This window comes from Diachasma alloeum, unplaced genomic scaffold, assembly GCF_001412515.2.
Source record: "Diachasma alloeum isolate Michigan unplaced genomic scaffold, Dall2.0 Dall_scaffold_00547, whole genome shotgun sequence".
In the NCBI taxonomy this organism is placed as follows: domain Eukaryota; kingdom Metazoa; phylum Arthropoda; class Insecta; order Hymenoptera; family Braconidae; genus Diachasma; species Diachasma alloeum.
The window spans coordinates 38472-56747 of NW_021680679.1; the positions used below are offsets into that span (position 1 = coordinate 38472).

Here is an 18276-nt window from a genome sequence, read left to right on the forward strand (position 1 = left end):
CTCAAGGGGGTCCATAGAGAGAAAAAAGGTGAAGAGATTCTAATTAAAATGTGACAAATCGAAGCTATATTCAATTTGTTTAGGTCCGTGAATTATAAGAGTTTAGCAGGGAGTTTTGATTTTTTTAAAAAATGGGTAACGTACCTAAAACATAAAATGCTCACGTACAATCAACAGTAGTTTTTGCACCTCCGTGTGAACATGCTCTATCGTCGTGTGCGATTATTATTCTATCAATTGAACAAAGATTAAACAAATAAATAGAAGTGTTTGTGGCTAATGGAAAAGATGTAAATGGGATGACTTCATTAAGGCTGAGCTATTGATGGCGGAATGGAGAATGAAAATATCCGGTGCCGAATGCCAATATGCGCTTCGAGTTTGATCGTCTGTGGAATGACGGTGGCATGGGCAGAACGTAATGAATATAAATAGCTGGATAATTTAAGATAGAGATAAAACGAACATTCAATATCTTTCATTCGGTGTCTACTAAAATTCGATGTTTTGATATAGATAATTATCTTGTATGAGGGAAACAATAGTCATCGGTGCAGGGTTCATTAAACGAGTTTCAATCGGGCTTTTTTTATTCTAATTTTTTATGTGGTGTTGTGGAATCGACGGAGAAAGTTAGATAAAACCGTTGGCATTCCCGTAATTTATTTTTCATTTTTTATTGTTGAATAAATTTTTTCGGATATTTATTCAACAGGAACGCGGGGATTCCTTCCTTCGGAAAATATCAATCCCAAGTAAAGAAAAGAGACGAATTATGAAAAAAAAACGATTATTTGATCGTCATTAATTCAAGACACATAAAGCTTTTAGTGTCAATTATCCTGAGACTCGATAAACCACATTTATGCCACTGATTTCATCTACATTATTTCAGTTTCATTATTCCAATGTTCTAGAGTGCTTTATGGTTTATAATAAATCCATCTTTTATTCCCTCATCTCACCATGTGTACGTTATTGTGTACATGCTGCACTTGACATGAGTACGTGAGACGAATATATCCCCACAGATGGAATGATGTTTTCAGTATTCATATGCTGTCTTCAAGTACAGTCGATTCTGCCTCGCTCTCCGCTTTCGGGGCTCGAGACACGGCGAACGAAAAGCTAGAGGCTACCACTTCCCCACGCACAAGGGGCGTGTCTTACGGTAGAGACACCGCGACTAGTCGAACGAGAACGCTATAGCTCTCACCATCTCCTGAAAAACACTTCCCCTCTGGGGCCGTCTCCCGTGCGTGATGCCAGACGTGGGGGGGGGGCGATATTCTCCTCGCTCGGTGACGCCCGGAAAGCTAGAGGAGAGGAGAGCCAAGGAGAGTCGACTGTACTCAAGTGAAGTCACACACAAATCCAGACATACAATCGAAGGATAATTTATTGTTTCCCTTATTTCCGAAAGAGAAAAAAAATGCATCAAGAAAAAACCGAATGAGTGTCAGTTGGGGTGAGTTGCGTTCTTCAAATGATTAATAAAAAATCCCAGAAGCATACGAGATTAATAAAAAACAACGGCCCCTACTCCATGGCAACGCCTAATAATCCTAATCAGTATCAAATAAATAATGAAATCAATGTTTTCATGTATGTGTACAAGTAGCATATATTTTTTAATGAATTTAAAAGCAATATTTATTGAAACATAAACGATCCCCCGAATTCTGAGACTGTCAGGAACACGCGACGACGGCGTTCCATTGACCAAGGTCAGTAACAGCCATTTTCATTATCAAGCAATGGAAGCCCGTCCAACTCTTGTAAACCACATATCCAGTGTGATTAATAACAGAACATTTACAAAAACTTTCCTTACGATCGATGAAAAATGAAGAAAACAGCAGGAATAAAAAAAAAATTATTTTAATCAACTTCTTGAAAATCAATCAAACGTGTCTAGGCTTTAGCCCATTTTAGGCTGGTTGTGACTCAAACTGAAAATGGAATAATGAAAGAATACACGAGGAAATTCTAAAATTCGATGTGTAAAACTGAATGTAAGTTGAGAATAAAGATCCAAAAAATTATAAACAAAAACATGACAGTAAAATGCAATGAAAAAAAAACGTGGAAGAGTGAGAAAAGTGATGCAAAAATATCAGGTCCGAAGGACCACAAAGTAATTTTCTTATGTATCCAGAGTTTCTCATGAGGATATTCTGGTGGGATACTTTCTGCATAGAATTTTTTTCATTTTTTAAATAAAAAAAATATTTTCGAGTCAAATCTGTTGATGAACGATTTTTCAAATCACCTTTTTCATCCTATTCAATTTTTCTCAAATACAGTGGATACTCCCTGTAATTTAGCTTCTCTAAGATGTCAGTTGGGGAAGTTGACTCCCCCCACCATTGACAATGTAAGCGTGTGGGCTCCTCTGCGCGATAGGAGTGCGTAGTAGGGCCACTCGCGGTAAGAGAGGATTGGAACAGGATTCTCTCTGGGGTATTCCACCCTATTTTAATGGATGAAATTTTTTTTAAATCTTTTAATGAAAATAGAGTAGACTCACATTTAAAAAATTAGATTTTCTTTTGTGTGAGTTAAAATAACAATTGGAAAATTGGGCGGAGCAACAAAACTTGACTTTGAAAATTTATAACTTCCTAATTATGCATCTTATGAGAATAGTACAAGAATGCTTTTTTGTCGAGAGAACATGAAAAATGGCGAAGAAACTTTTTCCATTGAAAAAAAATTAGAACTACTACTATTTTTTAAATAAACAATGACAAAAGTCGTTCCCGATGATTTAAATTCGTGAAATTCGTTCCCCCGAAGCCGAAATCTTAGGGCATATCCACTGTAAATTAAAATAGGATGAAAACTATGACTGAAAAGAAGTTTACTGAACTGAATTTTTTGGAAAATGTAATATTTTAGACTTGATAATTTACAGTTGAATGGAATTATTTACTCTCCATAGCCTGAAAATATAATTTTTCATAATTTGCTTCATTGCAGGGATTTTCTCTTTCGGATATCCTCAAAATCCAACATTTGTTTTTTTCTATTTCTATTCTCTTTCTCTGTCTCTCTCTTTCTCTCTCTCTCTCTATCTCTCACTCTGTCTATCCCTGCGTCTCTGGATTGTTCTCGCACTCTGGTAACTCACTTTTCTTCGCCATTTGATTTCCCTCTCTCATCATTTACTTCACTCTGGATAATGATACCTGCTCCAGCCCCAACTCCTGTCTATGTCGCAAGAACAAAAAAGAGAAGATTTTCTCGCTATCATTCGCACTCCCGTCTCTACTGTCCCTTCTCCACTATTTTTTTTTTTTTCAAATTGCAGTGTTATTTGTGTCTGTGTTCTCATCCCTCGTTTAACTGTATATGCCCTCCTCCTAATCCTCCTCCGAGGCCTCCTCCACCCTCCATTTTTCGATTTATTCATATATTATACTCGTCTCTGTGTCCCCGTGTAAGAAATACAAAAAAATGTATCGAAACAAACGTAACTATCGCCGACGAAAATGACGAAAGTGTAAAATGTAAGTTATGGCTATATGATAACCAACAAGTTTAGCATAAAACATGGCCCTCACGCTACTCTCTCCCAACTGGCACGACTATAGTGTTTTTATTAGTATTTTTCCCTCAATTTGAACGTTTAATTTTCGTTTTCATTTTTTTAATTATTATTCCAGTAGTGAAGTAGTTCAATGTGATGAGTGAATTAAAAATTCTTTTTGTTGCAGGGGTAATGTACTGAGGGTAAAATTACTATGATGCATGGTAAAAGGGGTTTTTCTCCCTAGGGAGAAAAAGTTTGACCTCTAGCGCCGGAAATTTTGGTGCGATACAGTGATTTTTTGTCAAGTGCGTGAAAAATTATTGAACTGCACAGAAAAATATTCGGCGCTGGGGGAGAACTTTGTACCAACTGCACAGTAATTTTTCCGGTATTTTTTCTCGCCGTGCATTCAGTTTTAATCTGAATGAGTGACTTTGGAAAATAAATTGTCGAGGGAACTTTGTTGTTTGAGGGATTTTATCAATTGCATTTGAAAAAAAAATTGAAATTTCATGGAGAGTTGAGTGATTGGAGAGTAATTTTCGGGAGACTGATATGGAAGCCGATTTGGGGAGAGAAAAATCGTAAATTTTCAGATTTTTGTGAAAATCCAATGAATTATAAATTTTCAAGCAGCGGAAAAATGAGAGTTCCTGAACTTTTTAAATTTTTTATCAAACGTGAATAGTCAGTATCAAATTAGGCTGAATTTCTCTGATTTCTATTAATTTTGATGAAATGATTGAATTGAAATTCACAGTTTCCACTGATTTTTCCATGAAATTTCGAATTTTCAATGAGACAATTTCTTGAAATGTCAGTGAAATTATTATGTGATAAAAATTTCAGAGAAGTAAAAATTCAAAAACTTTCACCAGTGGGAAAATGTTTCCTGAAATTCACTTCTAAATCACTTTTCATAAAAATAATTTGAATTTTAAAATAGATTTGAAAAACCACATTGTTCCGTTCTCTAACATTCTACCACTTCACTACGCTAATTTTATTGGTTTTATTATTGATCATTTAAATATCTGGATGATTCCTTGGCGAATGTCTCACAGCAACTTTGTGGTTTATATATTTCGAATTTCAAAAACTGGCCAACTTTGAAAATTGACAAAAATTATTGGTGGAATGCGTCAATAGTATGTATTAGATTACAAACTATCAATTTGTTATTACGGAATATAAATCATTTGTCAATTTTTCGAGTTGCACCCAAATCGTTAGAATGCGTGTGCGTGTGAATAAGCAAGCAGTAGAGTGTGCACATAATGAGAATGTATTAAAAATATATAACCGTGCGCTGTGCTCCAAGACCAAGTGACCACATTTTCTTTTCCATTTGAGCTCTACGTCATTCCTCTTGCTGCGGGTTTGCGGTTACGGATGCACGGAGAGAAATTTTCTAGAAAAATTCTATTACGAGTACTGGAAAAAATTACAATCTGCCGGCTGTGAAAAATTCTAGTGCTGTTAAGGTAAAATTTCTGGGGATCTCTGTAAAATTTTCACAGAAATACGGGGAAAAATTCACGTTTTCCCCAATAAAATTTCTAGTGCCAGCACTGGAATTTTTTCTTGGCCGTCACATTGCGCCTATTTTCCCGTGCTAGAGCTAGAATTTTTCTAAAAAATTTCTCTCCGTGTGATGCAAAAAATTTTGTGACACGTCATATGACCGTCACATGGCGGATACGAGGAACGAGAATTTTTGTCACATGACGAAATTATGACGGCATTGACGGTTTATGTTTATGTCTAATTAAATTGATCATGGTCACCCCTCAATTTTATGAGGTATTTTGGGATACAAATTCTACGTGACCGTCATTTTCCATCTGAAATGCAGTAATAATGTCGAGCTACTCAAAGTTTTATGACAGCTGTCCAATTTCATGACATTTTTGCGGACACAAATCTTATTGGATTATCGTATTCCATTTAAATAGCAATAAAAATGTCATATTTTTCGAAATTTCATAATGGCTTCCCAATTTTATGACATTTTTTGTGACTTGGATTCAATGTGGTCGCCACATTCTTTCTAATAGCAGTGATAATGTCGAGCTACTCCAAATTTTACGACAGCTGCTCAATTTTATGACATTTTTTGTGACTTAGATTTAATATAACTATATTCTTTCTAAATAGCAATAATAATCTCGAGTTACTCAAAATTTGATGACAGCTGCTCAAATTATGACATTTTTTGTGACACAAAATTTATGTGACCCACCATATTCCATCCAAATAGCAGTGACAATGTCAAACTACTCGAATTATAACCGAAAAATATGACCTCACATGACGATCATAAATTTGTCATATGACGAAAAAAATGACGGTTATCTTCACATCTCTATTCGTGACGCGATCTATTTTTCATTTTAATAAAATTGGAATCTTGAAACGCGTCGAGCTTTAGTAATGGAGTATTCAGAAAGTTAGCGAAGATTATCATATCATATTTAGCACTGAAAGAGTACTATTACATTTGAAAATTGAGAAAATTCACTTTCCGAGGAAAAACCACATCGAAAGTCTCATCATGGAATTTTCGCAAGAGTTGAGTCGATGCAGAATATTGAGAATTAGTACGGCGCTTGGCCCTCGGAGTACTCTGCCTGGTCTAATTTCATCATGTTAAAAATACACGACCCATACAATTGCTATTGATAAAAAATACGTGAAAAACGCCTGCACTGTATGCAATATTTTCTATATTTTGTATATTTATCACTGTCATCTCCAGGTATTGATATGTCTCCTTTCAAATTTCAACATCAACCATTTTCCAACTCTTTCTCACTCTAAATCAAGGTGTAATATCCTCCACTTAGTTCACTATTTGCTTGCTACATAGACTGGGAAAAAAAGTTTCAATTTTTTGAGACATGTCACTGATTTTTAGGAATTTATTTCAAGGGATTCGCGATTGTGAATTTTAGTGATTGGAAAATTCAATTAAAATTCATTAATTCTTTCGTTACAATTCAGTGATTTTGTGACCAATTTTTAATGACATCGTCACTAATTTTCAGAGTAATGTCGCGGATTTCCAGGGATAAATCTCTCATTTTCAGGCATCTATCAACAAATTTCAGTGATGAAAAAAGGGTTATACCATTTAGTGTCTGCACAAAATGCCATGAATTTTGAATTTTTCCGAATTTTCATGGAATAATTTAACAGTGAGAAGGCGTACGGTCCAACTGAAACTTCTTTTCTTTTCTCCTATCAAATTGTTGATTTCTCAATGAAACCAATGGAAATGCAATTTTTCCAGGGGGGAAATGAAATTTCTTCCCTCGCTCTCACTCGTTTGTTCGTTTTCGCACACCCCAGAGGGCGGTAATATGAGAAAAAAGGGTGTGTGAAAATTATCAAACTGTGGAAGAAGCGATTAGTGAGGCGCGACATAATTATGAATTATTACTGAATGATAAAAAATTCTAAAGATGAATTTTTACTGCCCAGATATGGCATTCTTGAAGGAATAGCTAACGCTCACTTCTTCATTCGTTCTCATTATTAATTTCTCTGTCATTCTCTCATTCATGTGCCTTATCGTTATCATTTTTCCGCCTGGAGTCATTGGTCACGTAGCGTAGGCGCCGATACAGCTTAAAAATGGACGAAAAATAACAAATAAATCCTCTGTGTTGCATATTTGCTCAGCATGTCAAGTGCATCCTAGACTCCTCTTATGACTCTTCTGTTCAATTATTCGAATAAAATTTTATTCATTTTAACTTATATTTTCTCCCTTTCATTTCCACTATTTCTTCTATTTCTTTCGATATTAAGATCGGCTACAGGTGCATGGGTAAAGCACTCCCTCCTCGACATTCCAGTGTTAACTTTAACGTAAATTTCATGGTTTCATCCATGCCAACTTTTGAGAGTCCAAGATCAATACATCACTGAGAGATAGTTTTAGAATTTAATAGAATGAAAGGGGAAAGGCACGCTTTACTCTTGCGTTCGTGGTCAGGATTTTGTTATAGTAATAGAGAAAAAAATCGATGTTTCGTTTTATTCAGATATTATTTGAAGAACTAATTGAAATATTAAGGAGCAATGGCCATAGTGAATACGAAAAATGTTGGAGAATTCATTAAAATAGTTGTTTTTTCAACTGATAAAAATTCGAAACAGAGCAATATTTTATGAATAATAAATATTTCCAAGCCAAAACAAAAACGGAATGAAAAAACCGAATGAGTATCATGTGATATTGAAACAGTAAAATGTTTCGATATTCACTTTAGATAGAATGAGAATAGTTTCAGTAGCAAAGCGGTAAAACGATTCAAGTCGACTTAATTCTTAGCTGAGCTTTCGAGGAATATCTCCGAATCTGAGGGAGATAGCGAAATTTTTTAAATAACTTTTTTGTAAAGCGAATTAAGAGCTGCAAAAAAGATTATGAGAAAAATTTTTCTATTTGCCTTAGATTCCGAGATATTTATTGAAAACTGACCAGTGGTCAAAATTGATTTGAACTGTTGTCCCTTCACTATTAAATTCGATTTTTCAATTCAGTTTTAGAAGTTAAAATAATTAAATATATTCAGTCATTCAAAAAATCGAAATTCGAGTAATTGTCTGGAATACTACTAGTACATGATGAATCAAAATTTATGATAATATTTCAATTTGTTTTTCGTGAAATACACGGGAGGAAAGTTGGATAAAAATAATCTAGAAAATCGCAGCAAATTTTACTATACGGGTAACCATCCAGCGAAATTGATATTCAGAAAAAAAAATTTGTGGATGACTTACGATTTGCTCATAAAAAAATACATGGATGCAAAAATTACAGTTCCCTGCACAGTGAAATTTTTCCATTCTGTATTTAATAAAAAAAAAAAAAATTTATAAAAAAATAATTCTAGTGACAAAAATCATTCTCAAAAATAATGATTAAGCAATATTCAGCAATTATTTACGTTCATGGGATAGTTTTTGCTGTAATAAATGGTAAATTTTACCGTTTCGGTACAAATAACGATTTTTACAGTAAATTTTCCCGCGTCAGCGGAAAAAAATTTACTATTCATCTCGCACTTTTCGCCCCTATTCAAATAAAAGACCCAGAAATGAATTCCTCGACTTGTTCGCTAATTTTTCTCCAACTTTTTTCCCGTGTACAATCCAGCTGTGGCGTCATCGCACCTTATAACCGACATGTCAAAAATTTTGTAGGAGCAAATAGCTAAGGAACGTCAAGTAACCGGCAGGATACAGATACAAGTCTGGTACGAGGTGGACACCAAGGAATTAGTGGTGTCTGTGCTCGGTGGTGATGAGCTCTGCCCTCGCGAGGACAGCTCACCACCCGAGGCATTCGCCAAACTGGTGCTCTTGCCACCATGGTAATGACTCCTACAACTCTACACTGATAGAAAAGATTAGTTATTGTTAACGAATGGATTTCGTTGGAGACGAGGGTCTATTCGGTCTCATCAAATGTTCATTCGTTAATAGTTACCAAATGCACATTTGAGGGGCCTTGTTTGACTCGATTCTCACCTTTCAACTCCACCATTCGCTAATAGTTAACGAATCTAGTTTGAAATAAATGAGTCAGTCTATCAGTGTACTCGAAATGAATTCCGATCGCCAAACAATTTTCTCATTATCACCATTATTTTTCAATCTTCCTGCAAGCGGTGAGAAGAGCAGTCTGCAGACAGATGTTGCTGAGCGAGCTCAGAATCCAATATGGAATGCCAATTTGACATTTCCGGGTATTGCGGGTGAGAAACTTATTGAAAGAACCATCGAAGTGACTCTGTGGGACTTCCAGGCGGACGGTGAAAATGTTTTCCTCGGCGAATGCGTTGTGAATCTGGAGAATGCCATCGAAGCTGACCGGGCTATTTGGTGAGGATTTCTTTGGGTTGAAATGCATTTCAGTTTGGAAACTGTAGATTGCTCATTCCAAGTAGTCAAGGGGGGTTGAATTATTGGGATACACTGAAACGGATGTACATCACAAATTGATATTGAGATCGATATAACAGACATCGCAATTCAGTGATTCTGTGACGTCTGCTGACATTCGCACGGCGGTTTTGCTTGCTCAATATTTTCTCAAAGAAGAAGATTCGAATGTGGAATGAGAAGTCACCCGGGGTAGAGGCATTTTTATCAATTTTTACCGCGACTCACTCTATTCATTCTCACGACAAACAGGTACAGATTGGAAGACCCGAGGGGCTGGCGTTCTGGAAAATCCCCATATGCTTCACCCCGGGGATCAGTATCAGCTGAGGTATCAATGATAGCCCAGAGATTGCTCCGCCGTGATGTACGCGAAAGAAGCTACAGCGACGACACCCAGACGCAGAGTGAGAGCGGCAGTCCTGAGCCCTATTTCCTCCATCCCGACCATGCTTGGCAGGCAAACTCAAGACGCGGCTCATCTCAATCCGAGCAGCTCGAGATTGAGCCTTACGAGTTGAGCAAAGACTACAGTAGATCATTGCCTGGCAGTCGTAGAAGTAGTTTTCAGAGCCAGGGAGGGACTGACAGTAAACGTAAGTACATTCAACTCCACAATTGGCCAATCAATCAATCATCAGAAATCAATCTTGTTCTTTAAAAAAACAATTATTGTTCCAAAACAATTGAGGTATTACTGGCAACACACGCAAAAACAAAATGGAGCTCACTCACAATTACCAAATTCACATTGGTAAGCGAAAACCCGTGAAAAAGATAAAATAACAACCTTCACCCACTGGAATCCCTGACCTATTCTCGATTCAGCCCGTCAAGGACCATGGGAATCGAGTTAATAAACAATGACAACACGTTCTTCCACTAAATCCTCATGTTTTGTTCGCTCCACCTCACCTCGTATTTTCAATAAAAATTAACTGAGAATTAATTTGAATTTACAGGGGGCAGTATTGGTGACACCGACACACCACCTGTTTACTACAGTCGTGACAGACGACGCAGTTCAGTGGCAAGAACAGCGAGAAATCATGAGGAGGTGTTAAAATCACTTCAGAAAATAGCAGCAAGAGGTGAACTTGGAAGAACAATGAGTTTATCCAATGAAAAAAGACGCGGCAGCCGTGAGTAATTTTAATAACAATACAATGTCATGAATAAGATACCCAAAAGACAAACTAAATATCATCATAATACCTGTTGTATGTTTTCGCTCAGCTCTCAATTTATGTTCAACATTTTTACCCCCCAAATATTTTCTGTATTCAATTTAATCTCTTTATATATCGTTTCACACTGATGTCTCTCAATCGCTGTCACTTATCACCATAGCATTAATGGTATGTGCACATTGACCATGGAATAACGTTCATAGAGTCAATGAATCAATACCTTTGTACAGCACAAGCTAGATTCATTTTGAAAAGCCACTGCCAAATACCCATCTTCATGCTGTTCTAACCAATATCATCAACATTCCACCCTCATCTCACACCCAAGTGTGATGCATTCTACCTTTCACCAACATCCACAGACTCCATTCATATTCACGTGAGGGGAAACGTCAATCATTCATCGTCCTCATAGTCACGTTTCACGCGTCTATCAGGTGCATTAACCTATTGTACTGCCTGCCGCATCTAGTTTTACATCTCTCCACGATATTCACCAACGATTTTTTACCTTTCTCTCTATCTATCTATTTATCTATCACGAATGTCCTTGGTGGTACGAATGGATGTATAGAATTCATTGTATTTCTGTTTACTTTGATATTAACTTTCATCTTTCGAATTTATGTCGACACCTGGAATTAAAGTGGAATTGAGTGGATGAGGCGACTGTTGAATGAGATGAGACTCGGACAGTCGGGGTATAACTGAAAAGTCGACTGTACTATCATCCCTATTCTATTTCCTTTGTATCTTTCAATTTTTGATTTTCATGAGTTTTAGGCCATTCACTATCAGTTTTTATTTCATGTAAAATTGAGCCCCCATATGTGCTTCAAACCCTTCAACCCTGAGGTGCTTTGACCGAGCGAACGGATAATTTACCCATCGGATCCTATCAATTAATAATTTCCACATTGTCTACGGACAATTTTATTCGATAGATTGATATTCAAAAAAGTTTATCAAACGATTAACCAGTCGGAGTTTCCGATGGAATTGTTCGTGCTCCAGGCTCAATGTTTAACCATTGTGTATGACTCAGTGTAAACCCGTCCAATGCCAGCCAAAATTTCAACTGGAGGTAATCCACCAAAATCCACACGCTTTAATCGTGTCAGTGTTGAAATTACTAAACTCCTCCGTGGAACATCTTGAAAATATCATTGGCTGAAAAACTTTGCGTTTTGTTCTGTTACTGAAGAAATATTGATAAGCGCAATGTTCATCTGCACAGAGTGATAAATGTCATTATGAAAACACCAAAAGCCATCAGCAAAACTTACTCATGCAAAATACAATAGACTAGCGAAAAACTTTGAAGATAAGTTATCATTTCATTGAAGATTTAGCGCCTGAGGGAGTCATAAGGTGAACATTATCGTAATGAATGTGGAGTTATGATGAAGATAAAAACTCCAGGGCAGTTGCCGACCTCAGCCGCCCCCTCACACTCTCTCGAATTTTTTCATTGTGAAAATCCATTTCCACCCATTATACCTCATTCGTAATCTAACAAAGTTCAAGAGTTGTAAAACTAGGGAAAAAATCAATCGATACAATTTCAATAACATCATCATCCTCACTACGTAATGACATTTTTCCCTCTGTGACTGTTTACTGTGCTACCGCAACCATGCCCATTTTGATGTTGAATATAAATAAAAATAAATGATAAATGACAAGTCAGTAGCAAAGTGATAGAACTAGATGAGTCAACTTCACTTCAGGATGATTTTGACTTCTTTATTTATTAATTTGTGTATTCCAAGAACATCTTTGAAACTGAGGAACAGGGCAAAGTTTTTGTGATGATTTTTTAAAACATAAATTCAGTAGCCACGCGTTTTTGGGGAATATCTCCGAATCTACAGGAGATACCGAAATTTTCGTAATAATCTTTTTTGTAGAGAGAATTGAGAGCTACAAAAAAGGTGATAATAAAAATTTTGCTATCGGCCTTAGATTCCGAGATATTCCCGGAAAACTGACCAATAATCGAAATTGACTTGAATTGCTTTACCCTTTAGCCGCTGAATTGCAGCTGCGATAGAAAATACGGATAAATATTTGAATATCAGTCTTGGATTCAAAGATAATCATCAAAAACTCAAGTCCAACCAGAATTGGCGTATCTCGTTTTACCACTTAATTACTGAATTTCACATGAAATTGAAATTTAGATGATTCTCATGTTTAATTTTTCTTTCCGGCTGCCTTGTGAACGATATTCGCAATAACGAAAAAATATCTACTAATGTGACGTTCGCTCGGTCGGAATGCCGATGGATTAAAAATATATGAATAAATGAAATCGGCCAACCTCGACCACTCAATCGACATGATCACCACAAACCACAAAAAAAATGATAATTATAAAAAAAAAATAACACCCCATCACCACAACCACCAACCACATCACCAACCTATGTTCAAATATCGGGCAATCCGTGAATAACCGGGCCCGATCAACCAGAGTGCATAGTCCCAACAGTTACTGTGTGGCAGTGCGAGCCTGTGTCTCCGAGGACCGGTAATTCGGCCTCCCTATCACTACCGCACTCCACACCACCCCGATAATAAACGCAAGGCAATGTCGTCCAACGATTGAGGGCACTGGTAAGACCACTCTCTGTCTCACTCCTCTGTATTTCTTTCTCTCTGACTATGTTGACAATTTTTTTTTTGTTTTCACGAGAAAAAAAAACGTTGAAGTAACCCTCACCTCCGTCCCGATGTGCCCTTATCCATTATGGTATCCGAGAAATTCATTCCCATCCTCTGGTCCTGTCTATCGTTTCAAAAAATTCAGAAGTGAAGTGGTGGAACGTGACAGGCAAAATTTTTTTTTTTGTAATGTTGGATTTTTGAGCGAATGAATGATATCAGAACCATGATTTACACACGGAGAGAAATTTAATTGAGTGGCACGTGAAATTCTCCCGTTCTCATATGAAATTTTCACAGAAATCCCCGGAAACTTCATCGAATGCGGAATTTTTCTCCGTGCACAGAGAGAAAAAATTAGTTCTGCTGAAAAGTTATGTACCACCTGTGAATATTTGATGAAGTAAAACAGATTTACTTGAGGGAAATTAACCAGCTTGACAGGAGGAAATTTAATACTTTTCGCAAAAAATGAATTTTTGTCGTGATCATCAGAAATATCCGTAGAAGAATTCCAACTGTTGGCGGGAAAAAATATAATCTATTGTACGACAATCATTTGATCTGAGAGAACTCCATAGGTTTATACCGTAGAAAGAATACATTGACGGTGAAAGAATATTTTTTCGCTAAAAAAAAATTGTTCCCTCGAAATTATTTAGTTTTGCCAATAACACAGTTGTCACCAAGAAAATTGTAGTTTCCTCTTGAAATTATCATTTGTTAAACTACTACTCAATAAAATTCACTTGATAAAACGGGAGCCTCATATAATTCTTTGTAGAACGAATGTATTTACCCGAAAGACATAAATGTCTCACGAGAACCATTACTACTACGAAAATTATCATGTTGTGGTGGAAATTTTTTTTTGTCCACAAGTAAATCGATTCAACACGACAAAAGATCATATTTTTTAAATAATTTGAGTAGTTTGACATTGTCATTGCTATTTAGATGACTATGTCGCAAAAAAATGTCCAAAAATTGAAAATCCATTACTAAATTTCGAAAAAAAAGCCATATTTATTGCAGTTTATTATTTCAATCCTTTTTTTGAGTGCTTATTTATGACGGGTTGTTCTCAAATGAAAGCAGAACCAATCCAAAAAAATCTTCGAGCAATATTTTCTGAAATCATTCATCGTTAGAGTAATTTAATATAAAAAAGACCGCAAAACGTTAAATTGCCACGATTTGCTACGTTTCACCCCTTCATCACTGAATTCAATTGAAACTATTTTATGTTGTGTATTCTTAGCGTGGGATGTTGAATCACACGAGTTGAAACCAAAACTTGCGGACGTATTTTAGAAATCCTGTCTCCAAACTATGGCAAAATCCCCTTTGCTCCTGTTCCCAGTAGTTGTGATAAAATATTGCGTAGTCCCTGGGATATAGTATCCCCATGCACTTGTGCAATGAAAGTCTGTCAGACTCGTTGTTTCATTGCTACCACCTCAGCCCCTCTATTTATCCCAAAACTAATGTTAAAAACTGAATAAACGTTTCTCCTTTGATACTGAATTGACTGTAGTAATTGACACAATTTTTCAACTACAATGACAGTGTTATGAATTAGCAACTTCTAGAGGCTTGCGTATGATGATGGAAGTAGTAGATGCTCGCATGGAAAGTAGTAGTGGACATTGGATTCTTGCTCCTTACGATATACTATTATACTATTATATGTTTTCAAGATTCTCACTTATTATATTTACTGGTAATGAACGTGGCCGAGATAATGAATAGATTTCTAAATAAATAAATAATTATTATTATTATCCAATGATAAATAAGTAATTAAGATGAAGAACACAGGGAATGTTGGAAAAGACACTATGAGCACTATTAACTTGTGAATTTGGCTCGGGATTCGGAGCACAGGAACCTTTCTTGCTCGACAACTTGACAGAATTGATGATTGCTCGGGGAATTATTGCACGCAAAAAACCTAAACATAAATTACGTTTTTCTAAGGGTAATTAACGGTTTGCTAAACCTAATTTACATTTAAAGGCAATATTCGAGGGAATTTGTCAGTGAATATTCATTTTTGTTTGAGAATTCCTGTGAATTGTACCATTTCTTGCAAACTTAAAGTTCCATTGATGTTTTCGCATGAAATTGAAAAGCCGAAACATTCAGCCAATTTTTTTTAAAGATATCCAAGTAACTTTTAGTTTGGTACATACCACACTATAGATTCAACAATTTTCAAGCATCAAATTTGTCAATTAAATTACGTGAGAAGAATTTGAAAAAATATCATGAATATTCTGCGTCATTCAAATTCAATTCTGCACAGAATTATTATTTTTTTAAACATTCGTTATTTATAAATAAATCATTGAAATTGTTTAAACTTTCGGAAACCTCATTTTTTTATGCATGAAATCAATTTCTGGTAAAATTCAGAATATGAATAAATTTGTTGCCATTCCGAACACACAATTTTTATGCTAGAAAGTTGATTGTTCATAAATTATTTATAAAAAATGCTAACAATTTCCAAAAATTGCAATTTTCCAATTATTTCCTTCAAAAGTAAACATTCTAATTTTTTTTAGATTTAAAAAATGTTTTCTAACGATTCAATATTGAGATTCAAATTTAAACCTGCAAAATATGAATAATAAAATCGACTGCAAAAGTAGAAAGTCATTTCACCGGAAATAAAATAGCCAAAGTACATGGATATCCTTAAATCGAATTCAAAGTCTTTTTCCGAAAAATGAATTCAAATTTTTCTATCAGTGTATCATCAACTAAAGAAAAACGGACGAGATAGTTTCCTGAAGGTTGAAGGCTGTTTGATACTTGTTTTTTTTTTCCTCCTCCGCTGAAATACAGTTTGATACGAAAAATGCAAATAGTGCTTGGTACAAGTTTATCTGGAACACGATATTGCCAGTGGCCTAGCCTTGTGTACTTTGTGGATATAAATTATGGGTGGTCGGCGGATATGGGGAGGAGGCTAGCCTCGTAAAAAGGTGGGAAACGAAACTATAGAGTAGAAGAGGCCATCAAAAAATAATAATTAAGTAGATGGAGAAGATGGCCCCATTCCTCTTCTCTTTTTTCGTTAAACAAGCGAGGTCACTTGAAAATTGGCATAGTTTTGAGTGAGACGAGAAGGAGAATAAATTGAATTCACGACTTTGCAAGTCGAACAAGTAGTGGAGCCATTGGCGATGTACCTGAGAAGGATACTGGCCGAGTTGGGGAGGCGAAAAAAGTGGAGAGGGTGTGGGTGTTGATTCAAGAAGTTTCAAAATTAGTGGAAGAGGAAAAGCTCCAGCCCCAGGTCGTGCCACCCTGAAGTTTTACGTGAAATGTCAAATTATCATGGAAAAAATTCGTAGTACGTCAGAAATTCCTTTTTGAAAAGATTCACTTCGAATGAATAATTCAAATATTCACTATCATTTGTTAGTTTAAATTCGTAGAATGTGACAAGTTGAATAGTCGATTTAAATAATTTCTTTCTTTTATTAAAACTTTTTGTTCGATTTGAAGATGAATAAAAAATATTCTGTGGAAAAAGTCAGAAGAATTAGATTTTTTTATACAACTTATTCTATTGAGATATTTTCTGTAGAATTTCTTCGGCTCAAATTTTGGAAGTTTTTTTTCATTCTATTTTTCTTTTTTTTTATCTAGAAAATCAAACAAAAAATTTAGGAAATTTGAGCCGAGGAAATTCTGCAGAAAATATCTCAATTATATAAAATAAGAATAAGTTTCATAGAAAAGCCGAATTCTATTGCTTTTTTTCTAGAGAATATTTTCGATTTAACATTTTAATAGAATCGGTGAAGAAGTAATCGAAAATTCAATAAAAATCCAACAGAATTGTCTAGCGACTTCGCGAGGTTTTTCTGTCAAATTTTTTCGTGTAAACTTTATAGATTTTCAGAAAAAAATCTGAATAACTTATTAAATGATTTATTGCATTCCCATAAGGTACTGAGTTTATCAATAACTTTTTGAATCAAATAACTATGAAGTATTAAATTTTATAAAAAATTCGCCGTATTAATAATTTATGTATCTACCACGGATTTGTTTTTTAAGAACATCGTAAAAACCGTTTTCCCTATTATCTATGAAAAACATGGGGATAATCGTCAGAAAAACCCATTCTTTAGGATCTGAAAAATATCTTTGTTTAATTTTTTTTTACACTACACCCAGATCTATTGCCAGGTAGTTATTGAATCTTTGAAATTAGGTTTACGCCATGTTGAGAAAGAAGAAACTGTCGCTTATCGCTGAATGTAACCGTATACTTGAGGTACTGTGTTCGTTTGTACTCTTACGACTGTCATCTCTAAGTTAAATTCAGCGGAAGTTCTCCGAAAATCTTGAGAATTTTTTCCCCTTTTTGTTTTCTGTAGAAGGATATCCTTGAACCGTAAGTAAGACACAAACGAACACTTGCAACAATGGTTTTTTTTTTTTTGTATCAAACACTCAGAAAATTTCTCCGACCATGGCTTACACCGTTTACTTCTCGACTTCTCAAGAGTCTACAAGAAGCGACTCGATTGACTGAAACTTCAAGCACATCGCGCTATTATTCTTCCTTCCGAAGATCACGATAACAAGAATTAGTAGAAATACACTGAGAGAAAAATGACAAAGTTCTCAAACAAGTCTTACTTGTTCCAAGAAAATAGTTCTTTAAAAATGATCAAAAAAAGATTTTTTTGTCCCAAATATGCAGAGACTGCGCTGGAGTGAAAAAATGTTGTCGCAAAAATAGATTTAGTAGTTAAAAAAAAATTGCATTCTCTGTACACGCAAGAAATGTCATTTCTAGCACTACTCCTTCGTCATTCGATACTCCCATACGTATTTTGCTCTCGAAAAATCCTTGTTTTATGCGAAACAAGGGCTAGTAGTTTTTCGTTTCGGTTGTCT

At 35.5% G+C, this 18276-nt stretch overlaps 1 protein-coding gene across 1 annotated transcript in view; it reads left to right on the forward strand.

The window, feature by feature from the left end:
- Positions 1-18276, forward strand: part of LOC107043046 (regulating synaptic membrane exocytosis protein 1) — a gene marked incomplete at its 5' end in the record, with an annotated part of 50838 nt that overhangs the window by 30265 nt on the left and 2297 nt on the right. The window contains 4 exons of the mRNA XM_015264347.1: positions 8753-8922; positions 9218-9433; positions 9746-10089; positions 10456-10635. Coding sequence (XP_015119833.1) covers positions 8753-8922; positions 9218-9433; positions 9746-10089; positions 10456-10635 — 910 coding nt within the window. The remainder of the gene's footprint in view (positions 1-8752; positions 8923-9217; positions 9434-9745; positions 10090-10455; positions 10636-18276) is intronic.